This window comes from Rhodamnia argentea, chromosome 7, assembly GCF_020921035.1.
Source record: "Rhodamnia argentea isolate NSW1041297 chromosome 7, ASM2092103v1, whole genome shotgun sequence".
Lineage (NCBI taxonomy): Eukaryota > Viridiplantae > Streptophyta > Magnoliopsida > Myrtales > Myrtaceae > Rhodamnia > Rhodamnia argentea.
This window is the reverse complement of record NC_063156.1, coordinates 5,922,350-5,943,687: the sequence shown is the minus strand read 5'-3', so window position 1 is coordinate 5,943,687 and position 21,338 is coordinate 5,922,350. Positions and strand designations below refer to the sequence as shown.

The 21,338-nt window shown below is 41.8% G+C and overlaps 3 protein-coding genes and 1 pseudogene across 4 annotated transcripts; 3 read left to right on the top strand and 1 right to left on the bottom strand.

The window, feature by feature from the left end:
• The first annotated feature begins 341 nt into the window (after positions 1-341).
• Positions 342-2,798, top strand: LOC125315892 (annotated as a pseudogene).
• A 2,558-nt stretch (positions 2,799-5,356) lies between these two features.
• On the top strand, positions 5,357-8,189 carry LOC115754468 (cytochrome P450 714C2-like). The gene is made up of 5 exons (XM_030693471.2): positions 5,357-5,851; positions 6,015-6,244; positions 6,378-6,625; positions 7,013-7,343; positions 7,750-8,189. Exons 1-5 carry the CDS (start codon positions 5,560-5,562, stop codon positions 8,173-8,175), a joined length of 1,527 nt encoding a protein of 508 aa, XP_030549331.2. The 5' UTR covers positions 5,357-5,559; the 3' UTR covers positions 8,176-8,189.
• Positions 8,190-8,458: 269 nt separating this feature from the next.
• LOC115754471 (CASP-like protein 1C1) lies at positions 8,459-9,604 on the bottom strand. Its single transcript, XM_030693474.2, has 3 exons — positions 9,342-9,604; positions 9,140-9,242; positions 8,459-8,892 (listed from the first exon to the last, which is right to left on the bottom strand). Exons 1-3 carry the CDS (start codon positions 9,494-9,496, stop codon positions 8,668-8,670), a joined length of 483 nt encoding a protein of 160 aa, XP_030549334.1. The 5' UTR covers positions 9,497-9,604; the 3' UTR covers positions 8,459-8,667.
• Positions 9,605-13,382: 3,778 nt separating this feature from the next.
• LOC115754470 (riboflavin synthase) lies at positions 13,383-17,796 on the top strand. 2 transcript variants are annotated; one of them, XM_030693473.2, is made up of 2 exons: positions 13,383-14,304; positions 14,412-14,479. In XM_030693473.2, the coding sequence occupies exon 1, from the start codon at positions 13,472-13,474 to the stop codon at positions 14,294-14,296; it is 825 nt and encodes a 274-aa protein (XP_030549333.1). In that variant the 5' UTR covers positions 13,383-13,471; the 3' UTR covers positions 14,297-14,304; positions 14,412-14,479. The 2 variants fall into 2 exon arrangements, with proteins under 2 accessions (XP_030549333.1, XP_030549332.1); XM_030693472.2 differs by lacking the exon at positions 14,412-14,479 and adding an exon at positions 17,396-17,796 and having other exon boundaries at positions 13,385-14,304.
• The last annotated feature ends 3,542 nt before the right edge of the window (positions 17,797-21,338 follow it).

The window sequence follows — 21,338 nt, the reverse complement described above, 5'->3', positions numbered from 1 at the left end:
CCAGTGAATAATTCTATTAAAATGTACTAGGTACCAACTACGTAGCTGAGTTAAAAGAGGCACGATAAAACAAATGTGTGAGCGGATTCTTTTCCCCTGAATCCAATGAGAAACCACAGTTGACTAGCTTTTCTTATGGTTTCTTGCGTTGTTTATGCGAAGAAACCAACCTTTCTCGCTTTGTCCTTTAGCAGTTGAAGTGGTTCTGTACAATGAATCTATGATTAGGGTATAAACGAGTAAGGAACAGCACACTTGTTCGTTGTCCATTTGCAGCTTACAGTTTTTTGGGGCTGCTAAAAATAGAAGAAAGAGCTGCGGGAACAACAGTTTAGACATTAATGGCCACAACTTTAGGAGTCTTTTTCTTTCTTGTGGGCTTGACTTGCTTTTTCTTGTACCTACACAATCTCTTCTGGTGGAACTGGCCGCCTCTCAGAAAGAAGGTTCAGCATCAGAAAATCAATGGCCCTGTGCCGTCCTTTTCCTTCAGCAACATCCTGAATATTAAGGAGATTCAACTGGAAATTCAAGCCATGAAGAATCAACAAAGCATTGGCAATCGCGTTTCGCATGATGTCCCGCCTATTCCCCACATTGAGAAGTGGAAAGCTGACTATGGCAAACATATTTTCTTCCACTCCAATTAGTGTTCACATCTTGTGCTTATGAGTTTTCGCTAGACATGCCTGTAACATGAGCTGGCTATTTCTCGTGTAATAACCATATGTAGCTTGGGATGATCACCTTTGCCTGCTAAGAACGCCACGGTCATTGCTGGTCTGGTGTTTGCATTCTCACTGGGGAACATGGTGATTGTATGCATATGCGATTTAGACATAGTGAGGGAGTTCTCACAGTGCAGATCCACTGAATTTGGAAGAAGATATGGTACCATAAAGAAGAGCAGCGATAGCTGTGGTATCACCATAAAATTCATGGAGACAAAAAATTGACCTGACATCTTTTACATGTATGCTATGTGTTACACTCTTCACAAGACAATTTAGAGCGTTACACCTAGTTTTGTCATTATATTTCTTGAAGGGACCTCTGAAAATGCACAGCATATCCTCGTAGATCACGTTCTCAAAGTGATTACAAGCTTTCTTTACTCCTAATATGTCCTTTTACAATGGCTTAGGGACTAATTTTTCCCTTTGACTGGTCCTTGATTCTAATTTTGTCCTTTTTTCTTTTGGGTTTTTGAATTTTCCTTCTTCCAATTTCGGAGTGCATTAGACCCATTTAAGTTTCTTTCTAGTTTTGGCCCTTATGGATGGGACCCCGCTTCGAAATTATCCTGGGGTGGACATGAGAAGTGAACCTTCTGATGAACATAATGAAGAGAGGATAGAGAGCTACAATAGATCTGCCAAGGCAACTTGGGAATTCTGTTTGGATAAGACAGCATCATCACTTTGAAAGGAAAATACTGGGCGCCCCAGAGGAATGTCATTGTGCCTGAATACTACAACGACTATATAAAGGCGTGGATTAACTAGGAAGGTTCTATTAAAACAGCGGCATAGTTTTTACTTGAGTGTACTTGTTCTTGCACGGGAAACATTTTAAGTTTTGACGGAAAAAGCTATCTATATGAACCTTGTTTTGTTTTACATAGGGAGTGGTGGGCATAATGGTTGAATCCGCCGTCTCCGTCTTGGTAAAGTGGGGAATTTCATTATTATCGGCAATGAAATTTTTCCTTAGATGTTGCAGCTTCAGGATTCACTAAGCAAGAAGCACGCTTTTGTTGGTTTTCCTGTGGTAAGGTGAGGGCGCCTCCTTCTTCATGGTTAAAAAATTCTAGTCGGGGGGATGATTTTATTAGAGTTTGCTTTCTACGGCAAGTTGTGACTGAGAAATTCTTGCGTTCATTGAGAAATATTGTCGAGGCAGGCATGATTCCCCACTGCTACTGTTTCATATGTGGTGTTACATGTGTAGCAAAAGTTTCTTCTGATAACTCTCGGTATATCCTGCTCCCCGGACAAAACAATTCCATATAAATCTTGCCGCTTTTGATGTCTTAAAAATTTTGAGACCAAGACTGCTAGGGAGTCGGGGCAGGACCTGATCCCTAGCCCGAATTTTCGTAGTTCACTTTATCCATAGTTGGGGGCATCAATCTTTTATTCCTTTATCCTGGCACATATATTCGAGCCGACCCTTCTCAGGAGATATTTTATATGAATCTTTTCCTGAACTGAAACCAAGGATTGTTACTGAGTGAGCTTCCTTGTTAGATTTTTTGTATATGAATAGACACTCAAGTTTTATGTGGATTACAGGTAGTTGCATGTAGCCCTTTGGCTTAGAAATAATCTAAGACAGAGCTGCCTGCCTATCAGATGTTTTCCCTCGATGTGCAGTTAAATTTGGTGATTTAGGAAACATTGCACTTATATTCTCCTGGTCCATTCTTGACAAGAGAAATGTCCAAGGAAATGAAGTTGGATACTTTGCAATTCCGAAAGGCGTCAACATCTGGGTACCAATCTCGCTGTTGCATCAGGATCTGTCCAACTGGGGTGACAATGTCCACGAGTTCCTCCAGAAAGGTTTCCGAATGGAATTTCTTCCCGTGAAAGCTTCCTAATCTGTGCATGCATTTTGGGACAGGGACACAAAATTGGGTGGGCCGGAATTTCGCGACGACAGAACTAAAGATGTTTCTGTCTCTTATGCTGTCTAAGTTCACTTTCTCTTTATTCCCCGGGTACAAGTACTCGGTGATGCATAAGCTGTATTTTAAGCCTGAACACAGGGTACTACTGAAGATGGTGAAGATCTGAAGCTGTCCATCTTGTGTACTAATCTTTGGTCCGTTGCAATGGAAGCTAACTATAGTTGACGATATTGTGGCATCATGTCCTCTCGTGGGTGGTCAGTGGCTTACTTCTGTGTAAATGCTAAGCTTAGTGACTGAAAAACTCTTGGCTTACTGGGGATATCAATAAACTTGACCGGCCACCGTTCTTTGAATGCATTCGGTAACATTCATAGGGAGATTTCATAAAGAAGGAAGTTCTTGTTTAATGCAAGCTAATTTTGTACTGCTAGGCAATCAACATGTCTCAAGGTAGGTGAGCCCTTGGTCTGGCGTTTAGTTGAACTCTTGCAGGCTTAGTTGCTTTCTGTAATTCGTCTGAAGATTTCCGTATGCTATTTGATGACACAATTCTTACCGCACTCGAGTTCTAGATGCTGCTGTTCTATCTGAACTCTTTTTATGTCCATCTGAACACGGAATGCTGTTGTACTTCGAAAAGAAACAGCCTCTTGGACGTGATCCTCCCGAGCAGTGCTAGTTTCCCTTTTGCTTGGTCCGATCGATCCGCTGCAGCTGTCCTTTTGATCATACTTTAAGGAAAAATTCCATATAAATTTTGATCCCACCAGTGAAATATTCTATTAAAATGTGCCAATAATTTGTACCGACTACGATAAACAAACGTGCAAGTTTCCTTTTTCCCCCAAGTTGAATCAGGAAAACACAGTAGACTAGTTTTTCATGTGGTCTCTTCTGTTATTTATACAAAGAAACCAACTTCCATCAGTTGTCATTTAGCGGATGAATTGATGCTGTCCAATGATTAAGGCTGCCGGTGAGGCACAGCACACTTATTTTTTAAAGGACCGAGTGCCTGCGAGAAGAGAGGAAAATAAGACAGAAAAAGAGGAGGGGGGAGAAGTGGACTCATTTTATAAAGAGGAAAGGAACAAAACGGAGAGACCGAGAGCTCGCACGCAAGGGAAAGGTGTAAAAAAAAGGTAAGGAAGAAGAAAGAAGAAGAAGGAAAGGGAAGAAGAGAAGAGGGGTTCTCGCTATGGACGCCTTGCCAAGCCGATTCGCAACACCCGGAAAGTTGATCGTCGGATCGGAGTAATATTTGAGGTTAGTGCTTAAATAAGAAGTTTAGTGAAATTCGAGCCACGAAGTCCGATTTTTGAGTTTTTGAGTTGCGGGATTCCATGGGAGTGGTTGATTATGGCATTATAGAGCCATGAGATTTGTCGGGAGTCGTTTTGAAGCGACGGCTTGGTTGAAGCAAGAATTTAAGATTTTCAAGTTTCAGTTCCACGCTGAATAATTGCTTTGGTTGTGCGATTTGTTGGTGCGTAGGAGTAGTCTTGTTAGCATTTAAGTGTATTTTAGCCAATTCGTAGTTGGTGTAGTATTTTGCTTAGTTTTGATGTTGATTCTCGTTTAATTTTTAGGATTACGAGATCATTGGCTCGTTTAGCTGTTTGTTGTTGGTTTTGGGCATTCCAGGCAAGTAATGCTATCTCTTATTCGAGTTTGTAAACTCATATTTCGAAAGCGATATGGATTAGATATGCTATGAGTTATGAAGTAGCCTTTTTATTAAAATATGGATCGGCATTTATTACTCTTGATTATTTGAGAATGGTTCGATAAATGTGTTACGAAAGATATTGTGACAGTTTACATCTATGTATTACGTTTCGAACCGATTCATGGAATGAGTTATGCATATCGGTTTGTGAATTTGGTTTATAAAGAAATACGCACCGATGTGAGAAATGCCTTGCGAAATGCACTATGTTTGATGAACGAAGTTGAGAAAGATTATATATTTTGAGTTTGCGGAATCATTTCGTGAGAGAATGACGAAAAGCACTTGACCTTGAGTATGATTTATGGAAGGTTATATGTGTTGATTTGTGAAATGCTTCTTAATGCATTCTATTTGATAAATGGAATTACAAAAGGTCATGTGATTTGGTTTACGAAAGGTCATGTGATTCGATTTGTGAAACCAGTTTATGAAATTGATTTTGGTGTTGATTATGTTTTCCTGAAGAAAGGTATTGGTTGATATTGCTCATATCACTTTGATGAGAACCCATTGAGGGGCGGAGTATGCATACTAGTTTTAGGATATATCGTCGAGCCACCAACATTACAGGTAGAGACCGCACCAAGGGAGAATCTTGATCGCCTTGTCACTAGGCATTGTGTCGTGACCATGGTAGTATATTGAGCAATAGATTAGCTAATGGAATGGATCATTGACGTGATTTTTGATAGAGATTAATCAATGGACTTGACCATTAATTTTTGGTTTATGATGGTAATTAAATGAGTACTTTTGACCCGTAATGAAACAACTCATATTTAATTTGACATGTACATTATTTATTGAGATTGAAGTATGGTTTCTAGTATTGCTTTGTATACATACATAGTGGTTGCTCGATCTGCTTAGAAGAGATGTACTACTCATTGTGATTGCTCACCCCACTCATTTTCCATTCTTTTCAGGTTCTTCGGTTAGCGGCTAGTAGGTCGAGAGCAATATCGACAGGGAACTTTGGTAGTTGCATTTTGGATTTGAGTTGTGTCGAGATAATCCAAATTTATGTACTTTTGGTAGCAGGTTTGTGTTTGAGGCTGCGTCCTTCGGGAAGGAGGACTACGGTGTCATTTCCCCTATTCTTGTTTGTTTCGGGGTGTGACAAAGCCTGTCTTACACATTTTGATTCATTTAAGAAGAAACAAGTAAGAGCTCGGGAACAACTTGGACATCAATGGCTATAACTTTAGGAGTCTTTCTCTCGCTCTTTTTTGTGGGCTTCACTTGCTTGTTCCTGTACCTCTACAATCTCTTCTGGTGGAAGCCGCTGCAGCTCAGAAAGAAGCTTCGGCAACAGGGAATCAATGGCCCAGCGCCGTCCTTTTTCTTCGGCAACCTCCCGGATATTAAGAAGATTAAACTGGAAATGCAAGCAACAAAGCATCAGCAAAGCATCACCAATGGCGTTTCACATGATTACATGTCTCGCCTGTTTCCCCACATAGAGAAGTGGCGAGCCGACTGTGGTAGATATATTCTCTTCTACTTCACTCATTGTGCACATCTTTGCAATTGGGCAGTTTCACTAGACATGCCTGTAACATGGGATGGCTATTTGCATTGTGTGACGAGTCACATGTATTTTAGCACGATCATATTTGTCTGCTGAGAATGCTACTGTTATTGCAGGTCCGGTGTTTGCGTTCTCACAGGGGAACATGGTGATTGTATGCATATGCGACTTTGGCATAGTGAGGGAGATCTGTCAGTGCAAGTCTACTGAATTAGGAAGGTCTGCATACCTGAGAGACAACTGGGGAATTCTGTTGGGTTATGATAGCATCGTCACCTCGAAAGGGAAATCCTGGGCGCTGCAGAGGAAAGTCATTGCGCCCGAATTCTTCAACGACAAAATAAAGGTGCGACTTAGCTAGGCAGGTTCTATCATATTCACATCGCAGTCCTTGCTTGAGCTGTCTTTCTTCTTGCACGTGAAGCAGTTAAGTTTTGGCAGAAAGGCTGTCTATATGTTACTTGTTTTGATTTGCATAGGGAATGGTCGACATGATGGTTGGATCCGTCGTCTCCGTCTTGGAAAAGTGGGAATCTCAAGTGGAGGGAGCGGGGGAGGTTGCTTCAGTACGGGTCGACGAGCATTTAAAAAGCATCTCGGCCGAAGTGATTTCAAAAGCATGTTTTGGGAGCAAGTATGTTATTGGCAATGAAATTTTTTCGAAGATGTTAGTGCTTCAGGATTTGTTAAGCAAGCAGCAAGCTTTTGTTGGTCTTCCTGGGGCAAGGTGAGGGCGCCTCCTTCTTCATCTTTAAAGAACTCTAATTGGGGCGTTGGTCTTGTTACAGTTTGTTTTCTAGGGCAAGTCGCGACGACAACTTTGGCCTAAGTATGGAAATATGCAATTAGTGAGGCAAATAGGAATTTAGAAAGATTTGAACTTACTGCCAATTGTTCTAAAAGCTTAAACTATAAGATAAAGGCTTGATTTAAGGCAGACATGATTCCACTTGTCTACCTGTTGTCAGCTACTGTTTCATATTCTGTGTTACATATGTAGCAGAAGTTTCTTCTGCTCAGAGAAACGTTAAACCATGCATATCATACTTCTTGGACAGAAGGAGTTCATACTAATTTTGCCGCTTTTTTTACTCCTTCAAAATTTTGCGTGTAGGCATATTCCTACAAAGACTGCTCGTGACATTAGGAGGATAGGAAAAGAGGTCGACGGATCAGTTCTGAAGCTGACATACAGCGATTGCAATGCCGAGAAGCAGGGCTTCTTACAGGCCTTAGTCAACAATTTCGGCTGCGGATCGAGCATCATCACAGACAATTGCAAGACTCTGTTCCTCGGTGGACATGAAAGTACTGCCTCCGCCACTTCCTTCGCTTTAGTACTTCTAGCACACCATGCTGACTGGCAGGAGCGCGTGCGTGCCGAGGTGGTAGAGATCCTTGGAAATCAAGCCCTGAATATGGATAAGCTGCACAAAATGAAATTGGTACTTCTAAGTTTTCTTCTTTTGCCTGTTATGCGTAGTAGAGACATTTTAGATATCTCCTAACACATACGATCTCACGAACCTAAGCAAATGCGCACTGGGCAATGGCAGACATTGATTACTGGGTCAGGCAGGGCAGGACCTGATCCCTAGCCCAAAGTTTTGTAGTTCACTATATTATTCTCTATCTTAATTAATCAACATTCTAGCACAGTAGATTTGAGCAGACGCTTCTCAGGAGAGAAACCAAGGATTGTTATGGAGTGAGCTTTCTTGGTAGATTCTTAGTCTATGATCTGACATATAAGTTTCATGTGGACATACGTAGTCGCATGTAGCCCTAAGGCTAAGAGAAAATCTAGGCATAGGACTGCTCAACATTCATCTGTTTTCTCTCGATGTGCAGTTAAATATGGTGATTTACGAAACCTTGCGCCTATATCCTCCTGTACCATTCTTGACGAGAGAAACCTCCGAGGAAATGAAGTTTGGGGACTTTGCGATTCCGAAAGGCGTCAACATGTGGATCCCAATCCCGTTGTTGCATCAGGATCCGGCCAACTGGGGTGATGATGCGCACGAGTTCCATCCAGAAAGGTTTGTGAATGGCATTTCTTCGGCGTGCAAGTTTCCGAATCTGTTCATGCCTTTTGGGATGGGGATACGAACTTGTGCTGGCCAGAATTTCGCAATGACAGAACTGAAGATAGTTCTGTCTCTTGTGCTGTCTAAGTTCACTTTCTCTTTATCCCCGGAATACAAACACTCGGTGATGTACAAGCTGTTTTTTAAGCCGGAACACGGTGTGCAACTGAAGATGGAGAAGATCTGAAATTGTCCAGCTCGTGTATGACTGTTTCAATCGTTGCATTGGAATCTGTACTACGAAAAAAGTGTGCTCGATGAAATTGTAGCACCGTGTCCTCTTGTGGGCTGTCACTGGTCAGTAGGTTTTACTTCGGTGTAAATGCCTAACTTAGTGACTAGAAAGCTCCCGGCTTACAGGCGACATCAATAAATTTGACGGGCGGTTGCTGTACACAGGAATCACAAACCTGATTGTTCATTAAGCCTTTTGAGTCTCTTTATGTTGCATTCTCTCAGGGGAAGGAAAATAATGAAACTGATAGGCATATTCATTCAAATCAGAATTAAGTACACTAAAGCAGATATATGTAACACACTGGTTGATCCTTGATAGGGTTCCTTGTATGTCGAGCGATCTCGGTTTCCAGGAAAGGATGTTGGGAAATTGAAGGCCAAGCAAAAAATTCTGCAAACTTCAAATACACAGTCTTAAGTCTGTCCGCTTGGGTAAAATCCTTCAAGCTAGGAGAGGATACAGGACAGCATGTAAGGAACAGAGGAGTATCATCACATACAAAACGAGCCCAGCGAAACCGGCCCCTAGAGCGCCGCTTACGTGGTCGCAGTACTTGGGGACTTGGCCACAAATTGGTAGCCATCCTGCGCGAGCATTTCCATCCTTACCCACTTGAGCAACCGCCAATGCCGCAGATATGCTCGAGGTTAGTAGCAGGGTGACAACCTGGTCCAAAGTCCGAGAAGAAAGATAAGTTAAAACAAGTGAGAAGCCTGGAGCAGAGTAGGCATCCTGCATATTGATTGAGCAATGAAAGAGTTTTACTTGTTTTTCCAGGAAAAGAAGGTAAATTAACCGATAAGCACTGGGATTGCAATACCCCTTCTGGACCCGCTCAATGGACGGTCGGACATGTATATCGCAAAAACACTAAACCATTGTCATTTCCTTCTGCTAAGGTTTTCGAGCTTACCAAATCCAATCCAGCAACTAGTCTCCGAAGCAAGCTCTCTCCTGGAAGAAAGATGACCAGAAAGCTGTAGACGCTAACGATGGCATTGGCAATCATAAAGTACCTACATCAAAAGCTTTTTTTGTGAGGTCAACTAAGAAGGAAAGCATAGAGTAAAACCGAAAGGGAATCAACTCCATGTGATCCCGAAGAAGTGACTCACTTGAAGGATGGAATGTCGCTGTACTTGGCTTCGAAAGATATGGAAAAGACGCTGGCTCTCTCGCGGCTCGTCCCCATCACGATAGCCGCCGACACGGTCGCTCCGATGGCGAGGAGCCTCAGCACGAGGCCGAACAGCAACTTGACCTTGGCCATTTGAGCCCCCGCAGCAAAAATCGCCTTCACTCTTCAAACCAGTCGAGTTCACAACCGCATGTCCCCCTTTGGCGGGGTGATGTTGGAGTCATTAAGCAATATGAAGGATGATCGGTTCAACTTTCTGTATGACTTCTTCTTTGTTGGGGTTGGTTGAATGAGCTCACCTGTCACCACAAGTTACGTCCAATGCTCTTCTTCCGCCCAACATTTATTTGGCGAACTGCAACTTTTTGTCCCACACGTTACCATTTTTTTTCTTGATTTAGATGGCCAGACTTCATGCTTTTTCAAGTGCAGAGGGGGCCTCTTTGGTTGAGGCTTGAAGGCGACAGGTGACAGATCCAAGTATTGGACAGGGTCCTACGATGAAGATGATGGAGTCATGGAGAATCCTAGTGTTCTGTTTGGTAAAAGACAGAAAAATTCGTGTGCGTTGGTAAGTTCCTAGGATGTAGGAGTCCTGCGTTAGTTGGAATAATAAAACTGACCAGCATATTATTGTTAGTAAGTTTCTAACACTCAAATTAGATCACTAATACTATTTTGAATGTTTAGAAATCATTAGTTACCGTTAAATGCCAATTTTTTTGGGAGTAGCCTACCATCGTGTTAAAATGCCAATTCTTCTACTAAATTATTCATCTTAATTTGAGTAGATTTCCAAGTTTTCTATGATGGTGTTATTGGCTAGTTTTAGATTATTGACTCGTAGTTATGCCACTTACCAACTTTTATATGATGATTTTAAAATACCGACGTTTCAAGTAATTTCCAAATTTCATTAAAGTGGTTGGCCCTTGTTGCTTACAATTTTAATTTACTTACCAGCTTGATCACGATAAACTTACGATCAATTTTAGGTTATTGACCCTTACGTTACTAAATGACATTGATTAGAGGATTTTGCTACTAAATTATCGACTTTTGTTGAAGTTGACTTACTAATTTATAATCTTTGGAACTTCCAAAATGCTCTACTTATACAAATTAAATTATTAATTTATTAACTCCTAGCACTTCTTAACCTTATGAATATCGCAATCTGCTATTGGTAGAGACAATTTGTGACGACTCAATTTTCCAACAAACAGATTTATATTCGGAATAGTAATTATCGGGCTTGGATTATGGCAATATTGTAATTGGCGGATTATTAGAATTTTGAGAGGTGGAATATTTGAGATTATGATATTGTCGGGCGCGTTATTTTTAAAAGGATCCTTGGTATTTGATTGAATGATAATTTTGGGTAAAATCGGTCCCGGCGCGAAGTTGGTTCACGATTAAACCGCCAAGCCTTGAGCGGTCCCTTAACCCATCGCCTCTAGCCTCTATAAAAAAGGGCACTCCCTCTCTCTCCTCTCATTTCCCTCCTCTGTTTCCTCTCGTGGACAGCCTCGCAGGCGAGAGCTCCCTTTCTCTTTTCCCACATTCTCTTCACCCGATGCCATGAATCAACAGCGGTCCCTCGAGCCTTCAAGCCGTCGACGACAACTCCTCGACATCGCTCGCCCTCCCATTCACCCGCTTGTGCCGTGCGGGTCACCAAGGGAGTTAGGGCGAGCGAGATGGCGAGACAAGCCGGTGATAGCTCGAGGGGAGGCGTCGCCGGAGATACGAGTTGAGGCGAGAGGGAGGAGAGAGCCACCAAGAGAGAAAATGAAATGAAAAGTGAGAGCTTTTGTGAGGGGTTCTCAAAAAATGAAGCAAAAGAGAGAGAGGAGAGGGTTTTATAGAGAATTAGGGGCTGCCATGTTTCCTTCCCCGTGTGCCACTTGTCCTTCATTCGCGGGGTGTGTGGACACTTGTCCACTATGCAAAAATACACGTGTCCTCAGTCCATTAGATACAAATTTCACTAATTGTACTCATTTTTCTTGCAAACTTGGCTAACAGGTCAAAAGATAATACTAAGCACCCCTTGCTTTAAATCTCAACATTTGCCGCGGCTCCCACATTGTCCTTAAAATACGACTCCTCGACTATTGCCGCCAAAACTAATCCAATTCGCTCATTAAATAGATAGATGAAAATCGGGATGTCACACAATTTCTTTTATTGAGTATTTAATGTGAGGGCGGGTTTAACATTTTCTTCGACATGAATATATAAGAATAAGTAAAATCACACCCGAAAAAGTTGAACACTATTGCAACCTACATAAAAAAAGAGTTAATACCATGAAAAATATCAAACTGTTGCACACAAACTAACTTTTTGATAACCAAAAATCCTAAATTGGTACACCCGTAATAAATTTATCTTTCGTTAATTTTCGTTAAAATTTTTAGATTGTTGAGATGAATGACATGTTATATTGATGGGGGTATTGGTTTGGGTTTTGTACCCTCTGATGATTTTAAAATACCAACTTTTTAAGTAACTTCCAAATTTCGTTTAAGTTGCTGACCCTTATATAAAATTTACAACTTTATTTGAGTTACTTGTAAGCTTTTTTGCGATAAAACCTACTACCAGTTTTAGGTTATTGACTCTTATTTGAGTAACAAAATGACGTTGATCGAACCATTTTTAATTAACAATTTTGTTAAGAATTTCACTCTTATCTAAAATTATAATTTGTTTGAGTTACTACTTTATAATCTTGGGATAATGACACAAATAGTTCATGAACTTTGACCCAATGTGCAATGTGATTTCTGAACTTTAGCCCAATGTGTAATGTGATCCCTAAATTTTAGCCCAATTTGACCAATATGGTCCATGAACTTTTGGAACATCTTCAACTTAATCGTTGAACTATAGAAAGATGTTCAATGTAGCCCTTTCATTAATTCAAGTTTATAGACAATATTGCACATTTTCTTATAATTTAGGAACTAAATTAAACATGTTCCAAAAGTTTAGGGACCGTAGTGAACAAATTAAAATTCAAAGACTACATTACACATTAAGTTAAAGTTTAGAGATCATATTGGTTAAATTAAAAATTTAGAGATCATATTGCATATTAAGCGAATGTTTAGGGACCATATGTTTACGTTCGGCCTCAATGAGAAAATTGCCATTTGTATCATTTTCTCTATAATCTATCGAGCTTCCAAAATGCATTTTTTAAATTATTAATTTATTAAGTCCTGTGGCACTTCTTAACCTTCTCAATATCAAAATCGGCAATTGGTAGTAGAGCCAATTTTCTTGAACGAGTATTTGACGTGACAGATTTTCTTCAACATGAATACATGAAGAGTAAATAGAATCACATGCAAGAGCGTTGAACAATATTGCAACCTACATAAAAAAAATGGTTGCATAATTCTTTTTCTAGAAGCATCAGGAAAATCATTACATGAAGGGTAGTTGAAATTTTAAAAAAAATTACAAACAGTTGGTAAAATTAACCGACTATGGTATTATGCATGTCATTACTTATGAGTAGTTAAAGAAAGTTATTATTTATGAAAATAATCAACTATTAATAGACCTTTGATGATACACCCAATAAATGAATGTTACAATCATAGCGATAAGCTACTTACTACTAAGACTACCAAGAAAAAATTATAGTAGCGTGAATTTAGATTGTTTACGATTTTTCGTGAAAAGGAACTAATGGTAAGATATTTGTTTTATAAGATTTTGAAGTATATTTTTATTTGCAGTTATGGAGGGTAACCATCATTTACGAAAATTCAAGGTGAAGTAAATTACTACTACTAGTGAGAAGTAAAAACGAGTATTATAATATAATTATGGTGGTTAAAATTAAATCAGGTTAAAATTAAATTACTGCATGTAGATGCCATCCTGTTAGGTAAATTACCAACTACAACGAGTTCAGATACACCTAAAAATGAGACCGGTCGCCTCCTCCTTTGGGCCTACGGGACCTAAAATTTACCAACTGTAGCACGTGCCACTCACGTGCTAGAGCTTCGCTTCAGTTTCCACATCACCCACTTCCCAATGGTTCGAACCTGAAAATTTTCCCGAGAAAATCGAGCAAGAAAAATGGCGCTCGCTCACTCCCTCACTCCACTCGCCAGAACCCCAAAGCTCCTTCCGTCCCTCCTACTCTTCGCACCTCGCGCCACTTCACTCAAATCCCGCTTCGTTCACGCCCCCATTTCCAAATCGTCCTTCTTCTCTCTCTCCCTCTCCGCCCAAAATCCTAAACCCTTCTTCAGACCCCACCGGAACCCCCCAATACGATGCCTCTTCACCGGAATCGTCGAAGAAATGGGCCAGGTCAAGCAGTTAGGCGAAGTCGACGACGGATTCGTCATGAAAATCGGCGCAAAGACCGTCCTTGAGGGCGTCAGCCTCGGCGACAGTATCGCCATCAATGGGACGTGCCTCACGGTCACCGAGTTCGACGCGGCGGAGTTCACAGTCGGGCTTTCGCCCGAGACGCTGCGGAAGACGTCCCTGATCGAGCTCGAGGCGGGCTCGATGGTGAACCTGGAGCGGGCGGTGCAGCCGACGAGCCGGATGGGCGGGCACTTCGTGCAAGGCCACGTGGACGGGACCGGGGAGATCGTGTCAATGGAACCGGAGGGCGACTCGCTGTGGGTGAAGGTGAGGACGAAGAAGGAGCTGTTGAGGTATGTGGTGCCCAAGGGGTTCATCGCCATCGACGGGACGAGCTTGACGGTAGTGGACGTGTTTGATGAGGAGGATTGCTTCAATTTCATGCTGGTGGCGTATACGCAGCAGAAGGTGGTTATTCCTATGAAGAGAGTTGGGCAGAAGGTGAATTTGGAGGTGGACATATTAGGGAAGTATGTGGAGAGGCTCCTCAGTAGTGGGTTCGTGGATTCCATGAAGTCTTCTTGATGATGAAGGTGATGATCTCTCTCTCTCTCTCTCTCTCTCTTTGTGGGTGGTAACTTGTTTGACTAATTGCTACATTGAAGGTGCACTAATCTAATGTAAGCTGTTTGCTTCGCTGTTAACGGGGTTGTTCGCATCTTTCATTGAGGCTAGTGATTTCATTTTAAGATTTGCGGTATAAGTCATCGCAGTTTCCTGTGCATGGCAGTTCTTTAGGGCCAAAAATTCTGTTCTTTCATGTAAGGGCTCAGTAAGATGAGAAAGGGGGTTTGTAACTCAATACTTGCATAGACTTTGTCATGTCTTGAAGTGAGAATGCAGTTGTTCGACTGATGATCACCTACTTTAGTCGCTAATTTGCAAGACCCTGGAGGTGTACAAGTGTTGCAGTAACTAACTTGTCTAGAGAATAACATAACATGAGACATAAGAATGGCATTATGATATCATATTGCACTTGATGGCGCTTTTTATTGTTTCTGTGTTCACTTATGCTTTCTCTCACTCAATAGTCATGTTCGATTGTGAGTTAGGACTTGTGAATTTGCAGTTAAGGAACAGTACATGTTTTATTTGGGGAACATAAATATCATAAAGACATGTCAATGCTATTGTGAAAAAAGGTTCTTGAACCAAGAATAGTATACTTCCAAACTGAAAATTGCTAGTTTTATGTAGTGTCATAAGTTCTGTATTGCTGTCATTTGCATGTTGAAGCGAATAGATATACTGAAACACCATGCTAGCATTCCCTCGGTAGATCGTGGAAAATTGCTTTCTTATCACTGACCATACTACGCTCTATTTAGCTCGGTCATTCACTTCCTCGAGTGGGACATACATATAATTTCTGTGCTACAATTGATTTCGGTTAGCCCTAGCCACTATGAGGAGAGGAGTGTCAGCTCCTAATCAATTTGTGTACAGGAGTCCAACTACGTCTTCAGAGATCCTCAAAGATGATAATCATCCCATTTTCAGATTCCTAGCATAGTCACCTTGATGCCATTCCCACAAACCAGATGTACAAAACATTCTGCTTCTCACTTCATGCCGATACCCCAAAGCTTCACATTTCAGCCTATAGGGGGATGGAAGAAGTCGGACTGCGACACTTTCCCTACCCATTTTCCACAACCCCTTTGTTGTGGGCTATTTTGTTGCTTGCTACTGTTCTTCAACAATTACTGCCACTTTCTTGGGACTTTCATGAATGGCAAATGCTTGTTCGACTAAACAAGCCATTCCACTCCATTGGTTGCTTCCCACGATCAATGCTTTTCGTGGATCTCCAGTCATTTGTGCGCTCCCTGAAGAGTGTGGCATTGTAAATCAACACCACTTCCTCGGCAACATTTTCTTTGTACTTCTCTTGATCTAAGCAACCTATGGAGGCTTTCTCTTCTTGTTGCAAAACGTTGCAACAAATCACTCCTTCGCATTCGCCTAGAAGTTTGGGAAACATGCTTGTATACCATTTGTCACAAGCCACAACTCTCCTGGCCAAGGACAAGCCCACGTGACTCTTCAAGGGCACTAAATTGATCTTCCCTTGATATATCTTCCGAAGGATAGTTTGGCAAACTATATCCTCATCACCGATCGTACCGCGCTCAATTTAGTTCGAGTATTTAGTCTCTTAAGTGGCTGACCCCAACTAGTTTGGGATAAAGGTGATGTTGATTTAGTCTCTTAAGTGAAACATATATATCACTTCGGCACAACAACTGGTTTCGGCCGGCTGTGGTCATCATTAGGAAAGCGGCATCAGTTCATGATCATTTTGCGTGTGCAGGACAACTCAGCCTTTAGATGATAATCATCCCATATTCGGAATTCTAAAACAAACACGTGCTCAATTTAGTTCAAGTATTTAGTCTCTTAAGTAGCCGACTCCAACTAGTTTGGAATAAAGGTGATGTTGATGTTGATTTAGTCTCTTAAATGAAACATATATATCACTTCGGCATAACAACTGGTTTCGACCTGCCGTGGTCATCATTAGGAAAGCAGCACCAGTTCATGATCATTTTGCGTGTGGGAGGACAACTCGGCCTTTAAGAAGACAATCATCCCATACTCGGAATTCTAAAACACATTGTCACCACTCTTGTAAAGTGGTTGTATCAACCTTTCTGCATCTCTCACACTTGCACCTGAAGCCACAAAACTTCACTTTTCAACCCACATGGGTATAAGTTGGACATCGGCATTTGCTGAGAAGATTAACAGTCGGTTCATATGTTGGGATAGTGGCACAAAGACGAGATGCTGGCTTAGTGGTTCACAAAATTTAGAGGTTTGTCCTGTAGGTGAGCTGAGCGCCATACATGTGTTGATTTTCCGTATCTTTGAGTGCAAGCAACCTTGTACGCACCTGATGTGGAACTTGCTCAGTCCTCAAGGAAAATGAGATGTTTTCACGCTTCTCATTTAACTTTCATCCCCAAAATGCCTGGTTCAGAGATGTGCATCTCACAAATGGGATAGTTCAAACGGCTATCAGTTTACCCAAAAACAAAGGCTGCTGGCCCCCTTATAGCGATGCTTTTTCTTGTTGCTGTTTGAGGAAACATAGGTTGTGGTGTGCCCTTTCCTTATGGTTACAAGGCTGTTCCACACCTCCCTTGCCAAGTTTGTGATTTCTACACATAGTTCCTCTTAACTCCTTTTTGTTTTTTTGGGTTGAAAATTCCTCTTGACTTTGCTTTTCTGCCTTTTACGAGTTCTAATGCCTTCATATCAGCTAGGGCTTGATATTACCTTCATATCAGATAGTTCCTCGTCTTTGCTTTTCTGCCTTTCAATAGTTCGATTAGAAGTCAATGTCAACCTTCTTTTCTTCTGTTTGGTGACATTGGATATTTTATATCTGTTATCTTAATTTTAGCATGTAGCAGAAAGTAACAGCTTCTTTGAATGCTAGGATAAGGATCTCTACATTTTGTGCTTTCCAAATGTCAAAATGCTGGCGCTTTGTGCTTTTAAGTTGGCCCTTTATTGCCTATTTTTGTCTTCATATCTTTTGCATTTTTCATTGTTCCACGGGTTTTCAAAGATTGCAGCTTAAATGGAACTTAATTATTCTTCTTTTCTGGGCAGGGAGGACACTAGATGGCTGCTACTGAAAAGTCTGTTTCTCTGATGTTGGTGTTGCTGTGGAACTGGGCTTGGAGTTTTTTCTACTGTGAAATAAATGATTTCCAGGCTTGACATGGATTTGTTAGGCAGCAACATGCTGCCTCAATCCTTATCGTTCCAAGTGCTCGTGCCTCATTCTCCACAAGATTTCAAATCAAGTTGTTGTACCCTTTGCTGAATTCAGTCTCTGGGTAGCGTTTGTCCCTCGGGTAAACAAGAATTGGCCTGGTGGTGACATTTCTGTATGAGATGTACCTTTTAAAACGGTCAAAATTGTTCTAATGACCTTGAAATAACCAAGAATAAATTAACAGGCCCCCGCAGTGCCCACTTAATATTTCTCTTCAACCTAAACATTTTCTTGCTGTGGGTATGAACTTCTGCCATCGTGGCTATGTAAAGTTGGGGCGAGAGAACACTTTCAGTTTGCTCGCACAGGATTGAATGCTCATTAGCAGCTTGTGTCAAGTTGTTTACCTTCCTATAATTCTCTTCAGAATTCCACAGTTTTGGGGTGCCGATTCTGGCGAAAATTTTTTGTACTCCAAGTCAAAGTCGGAAAATCAAATCATCGATGAACTCCTTTTGGTCCTGCCCATTTCAAGGAGTCTAGGATGGCCGAACGAAGCCACTGTATTTTGGTTGAATTTTCTTCTACTGGACATCTTTTGAAAAAGGAAGGTGCTACGAGAAGGATCTTGTCTCAGACACCTTTCCAAATGACAAGCTTGATTGAATAATGTTTTTGCTGTAACTATATGGACATTGTCTGGTCTGGTTTGAGATGAGGCTCTCGTCCCTTTTCCTCACTTTAAATGGGAACCTGGGCCACAACTTCTTCTGCCGTTTCTTTGCATGTGGCTCTTCTCAACCGAAAGTCATTCTATCATTCTATCTTTTTCCTCTGCCCTGTGGGAAGTGGATCATTGTGTCATTGTCTGCACCTTTTTTTTTTTTTGGCTCCATGATAGGGAATGGCGGGAGGTTCCATATAGAGTCTTACTTTCTGAAATTGGGACTTCTCTTTGCCTCTTGCTAAATCACATCACATGCCTTGTCATCCTATTCCAAGTCATATCCCATGCTTTGCCCTTGTCCACACTCATTGGAATCCCCAGAGGATTCCCATTTATCTTATATGAGCTCATGCTCCTCTTGCATATGCTGTCACTTTTGAACCTTTTTGTAGTCATTAAATGTTGGCTTATATTGGTAGGCAGAGATCCCATGATACTTTTATCTTATTATTGTCTAGTGGTCATCTGTTCTTTTCTGTCCACTACACAAGGCATGTTGGGGATGAAACAGAGGGCTTCCTAATGCTCCTGTCAGTCCTAAATGTTCATGCTTGAACAGGAATCAAATACCAGGAAAGCATTTTCTATGGAAGTGATCATAGAAGGCTTTTTGGCCCTTCCAGTCCTGCACATGCTTCTGTATTGGCGCATCCGGTGGCTCGCGACATGCTTCAAGAAATGCCCTTTTCGGCTCTCGCGCCTGCGTTACTGACGAGGAATCAGCATAGATTCTTGCCGGATATATGTCAGGGATCGTCTGTAAGCATCCAAAATTGAACCTCCAGCTTCTAAAAGGCAAGGAGCGGGTATTCAAGTCCAAAAACGTGAGAATGAATCGAGTCTGCCTGTTATCATGCGCTAACGAGTTTCCAAAAAATCGAAGAGTTCAGCACAATTCTCAACTCCTAGCTGTGGGGAAATTTACCTCGCCATGGTTGCTCGAGGATGGTGTGATCAATGTCTGATTCGCGAATTATACTAGCGACAGTGACAATATAATTCGTCATGAGTCACGATTAGCCTTTTCGGATTTTGTTCGTGGAAGCGCTTCCAAACAGATGCTGCTCCGCTTTGCTTTCTTTATCAACTGTCTCGGGAATTTCTTGGTTAACTTCTTTGGTCGTCCATTTGCAAGGGGACAGGCTTGCAAACGCAATGAATTTGTTATTACGAGCCAACAAAGAGTACATGCCAAGTAAGTTCGTTGACAGCATTCCATGCCAAACAGTTTCATCGGATTTAGTTTTAAAAACAGATTTGGTTTTGAAAACAACCGCGGTCTTATATCTTTCGGACAAGACTAGATATCCGCACTGTTTATATTGCGGCTAATAGAGATCACATAAACGAAGTCGCCCAAAATTAGGGATCATATTACCGGTAATTCCTGTTCTTTTGCTAGACAACCAAAATCGTTGAACTTTTTCTTTTTCTTTTTTCCCAAAGATGTCCCTCTACTTTCCATAAATTGCCACCAATCGTTCTTGGACCGTCTAAAGATGGATTTCGCGGACATGTCATTATCGTCGTGCTGACCCAATGTCATCTTCATCCTCTCTCCTGGCCGCGACCACGACGGCTCAAGACCAACGGCTCAAGAGCTTCAACATCTCGCGGCCATGGATGCTCAAGCGCAAGGCAAGTAAGTGGTAAGGCTAGGGGCGCTTTTTTTTCTTTTCATATTTCTCTATTTTCCTATTATTTCGGGTAATTTTTTTTTTTAAATTTTGTTATGGCTTTTTATATTTATTTTTTCTGCTCATTTAATCCACATAGGCTTCCCAATCGCCAACCCAGCTTTCCGAACGATCCATATTAAGGTGAAAGAAAATAAAAGTGGGACGAACGGTTTGGATCATGTCCGAACGATTCTCCCGAGTTTTGCCCATGTCATGTCTTAATGGTCAAAAAGCAAGAAAAGCAAAATCCCCCGAAAGCATCAAATTGAGCGGTCGGTAGACATAGTCAAAATGCCTCTTAACATCAGCGGGAGAAACCGCAATCAAAATATCAACTTTGCTCTTGTGGTGAACCAATAGAGATTCCTCCTTTTGCGTTATGGGATCCCGCTGTACATAAATGTCTGTTTTTTGACTTTGGAAGTGGCGCTTTCGATTTCAATTCCCCCCTCACCCCACTGTCATTATTGGTTGCATCCTGATCTTTCCATTCCCTCCAAATCAAATATCTTGCTTTTGATTCATGGGAATTCATTCGCTTTCACATAGTCACTTCAAAAAGTCGGATCTCCAAGGAAAAGAGAGCACTAGGTGAGTCTCTGCTTGCTGTTTCCGCTCCTATCGTATCGGGGGATGGCCTACATAAGGATGGCACGGTCTAGACCGCCAAAAGATTAAAAAAAAAAGATGCCCTCCAGCTTTCCCTGTCCCGAGAAGACTCGGCAGAATGAACCCTATTAGACACCGGCTCAGCGATAAGGGATTTGACTGAATATGAGCGGGGGCAGGCGAGTCTGGACCTGATTTTTTATATCATCACGCAGCGAGTAGTATCGTCATTCGTGTGTAGGCTCGTGCCTTATCCGATCAATTAAGTTAATTTTGGAGGGGACGTTAGTAGTCGATAGATCGGGATCGGTCTAATCCAGTACGGTTTCCCTTCAACGTTTAAAAGGAAAAAAAAAAAGAAAGTTAAAAACTAGCCGTGACTAATTAGCAAAGTCGAGTTATGATCGTTTCGCGATTGACCGACCACGTTGATGGGCCGAATTCCGGAAGTTGACGTCTACCGACTTCCCGCCCCCATCCACAGGAAAAAAAAAATGGCTGTCTTTCTATCTCCGCCAATCAAGACGAGGTCTCCGAACATCCAGGGTCATTGAATAATGTGTGAAACCAACGCAGCCCGCGTGGCCCCATCCTCGCCATACGCGTGTCAGCGGAGGATTGGGTGATGGTTCCTGGCGGGGACGGCACTAGCCTTCTACGCCATTCGTCTTGGGGGGAAAAAATCAGCATCGACGTGCCGCGGACATACTTGGGAGGGGACCAATTCTACCTTTGGTACGAAAGTGCCCCTCCCATTTTTTACGTAACTACCCCTCCTCGTTCGTAGCACGTGAAAATGTCATTTTTTTTATTAGACCC

Bases quoted from the DNA above. Each gene is read 5' to 3' on its own strand.
- LOC115754468 (XM_030693471.2), top strand. From the start codon at position 5,560: ATGGCTATAACTTTAGGAGTCTTTCTCTCGCTCTTTTTTGTGGGCTTC. The intron at 5,852-6,014 runs GTAGATATATTC...CTGTTATTGCAG, and splicing joins GAAGTGGCGAGCCGACTGTG to GTCCGGTGTTTGCGTTCTCA. The intron at 6,626-7,012 runs GTGAGGGCGCCT...TTTTGCGTGTAG, and splicing joins GTTGGTCTTCCTGGGGCAAG to GCATATTCCTACAAAGACTG.
- LOC115754471 (XM_030693474.2), bottom strand. From the start codon at position 9,496: ATGGCCAAGGTCAAGTTGCTGTTCGGCCTCGTGCTGAGGCTCCTCGCC. The intron at 9,243-9,341 runs GTGAGTCACTTC...CTTTTGATGTAG, and splicing joins AGCGACATTCCATCCTTCAA to GTACTTTATGATTGCCAATG. The intron at 8,893-9,139 runs GTAAGCTCGAAA...ACTTTGGACCAG, and splicing joins TAGTTGCTGGATTGGATTTG to GTTGTCACCCTGCTACTAAC.
- LOC115754470 (XM_030693472.2), top strand. From the start codon at position 13,472: ATGGCGCTCGCTCACTCCCTCACTCCACTCGCCAGAACCCCAAAGCTC.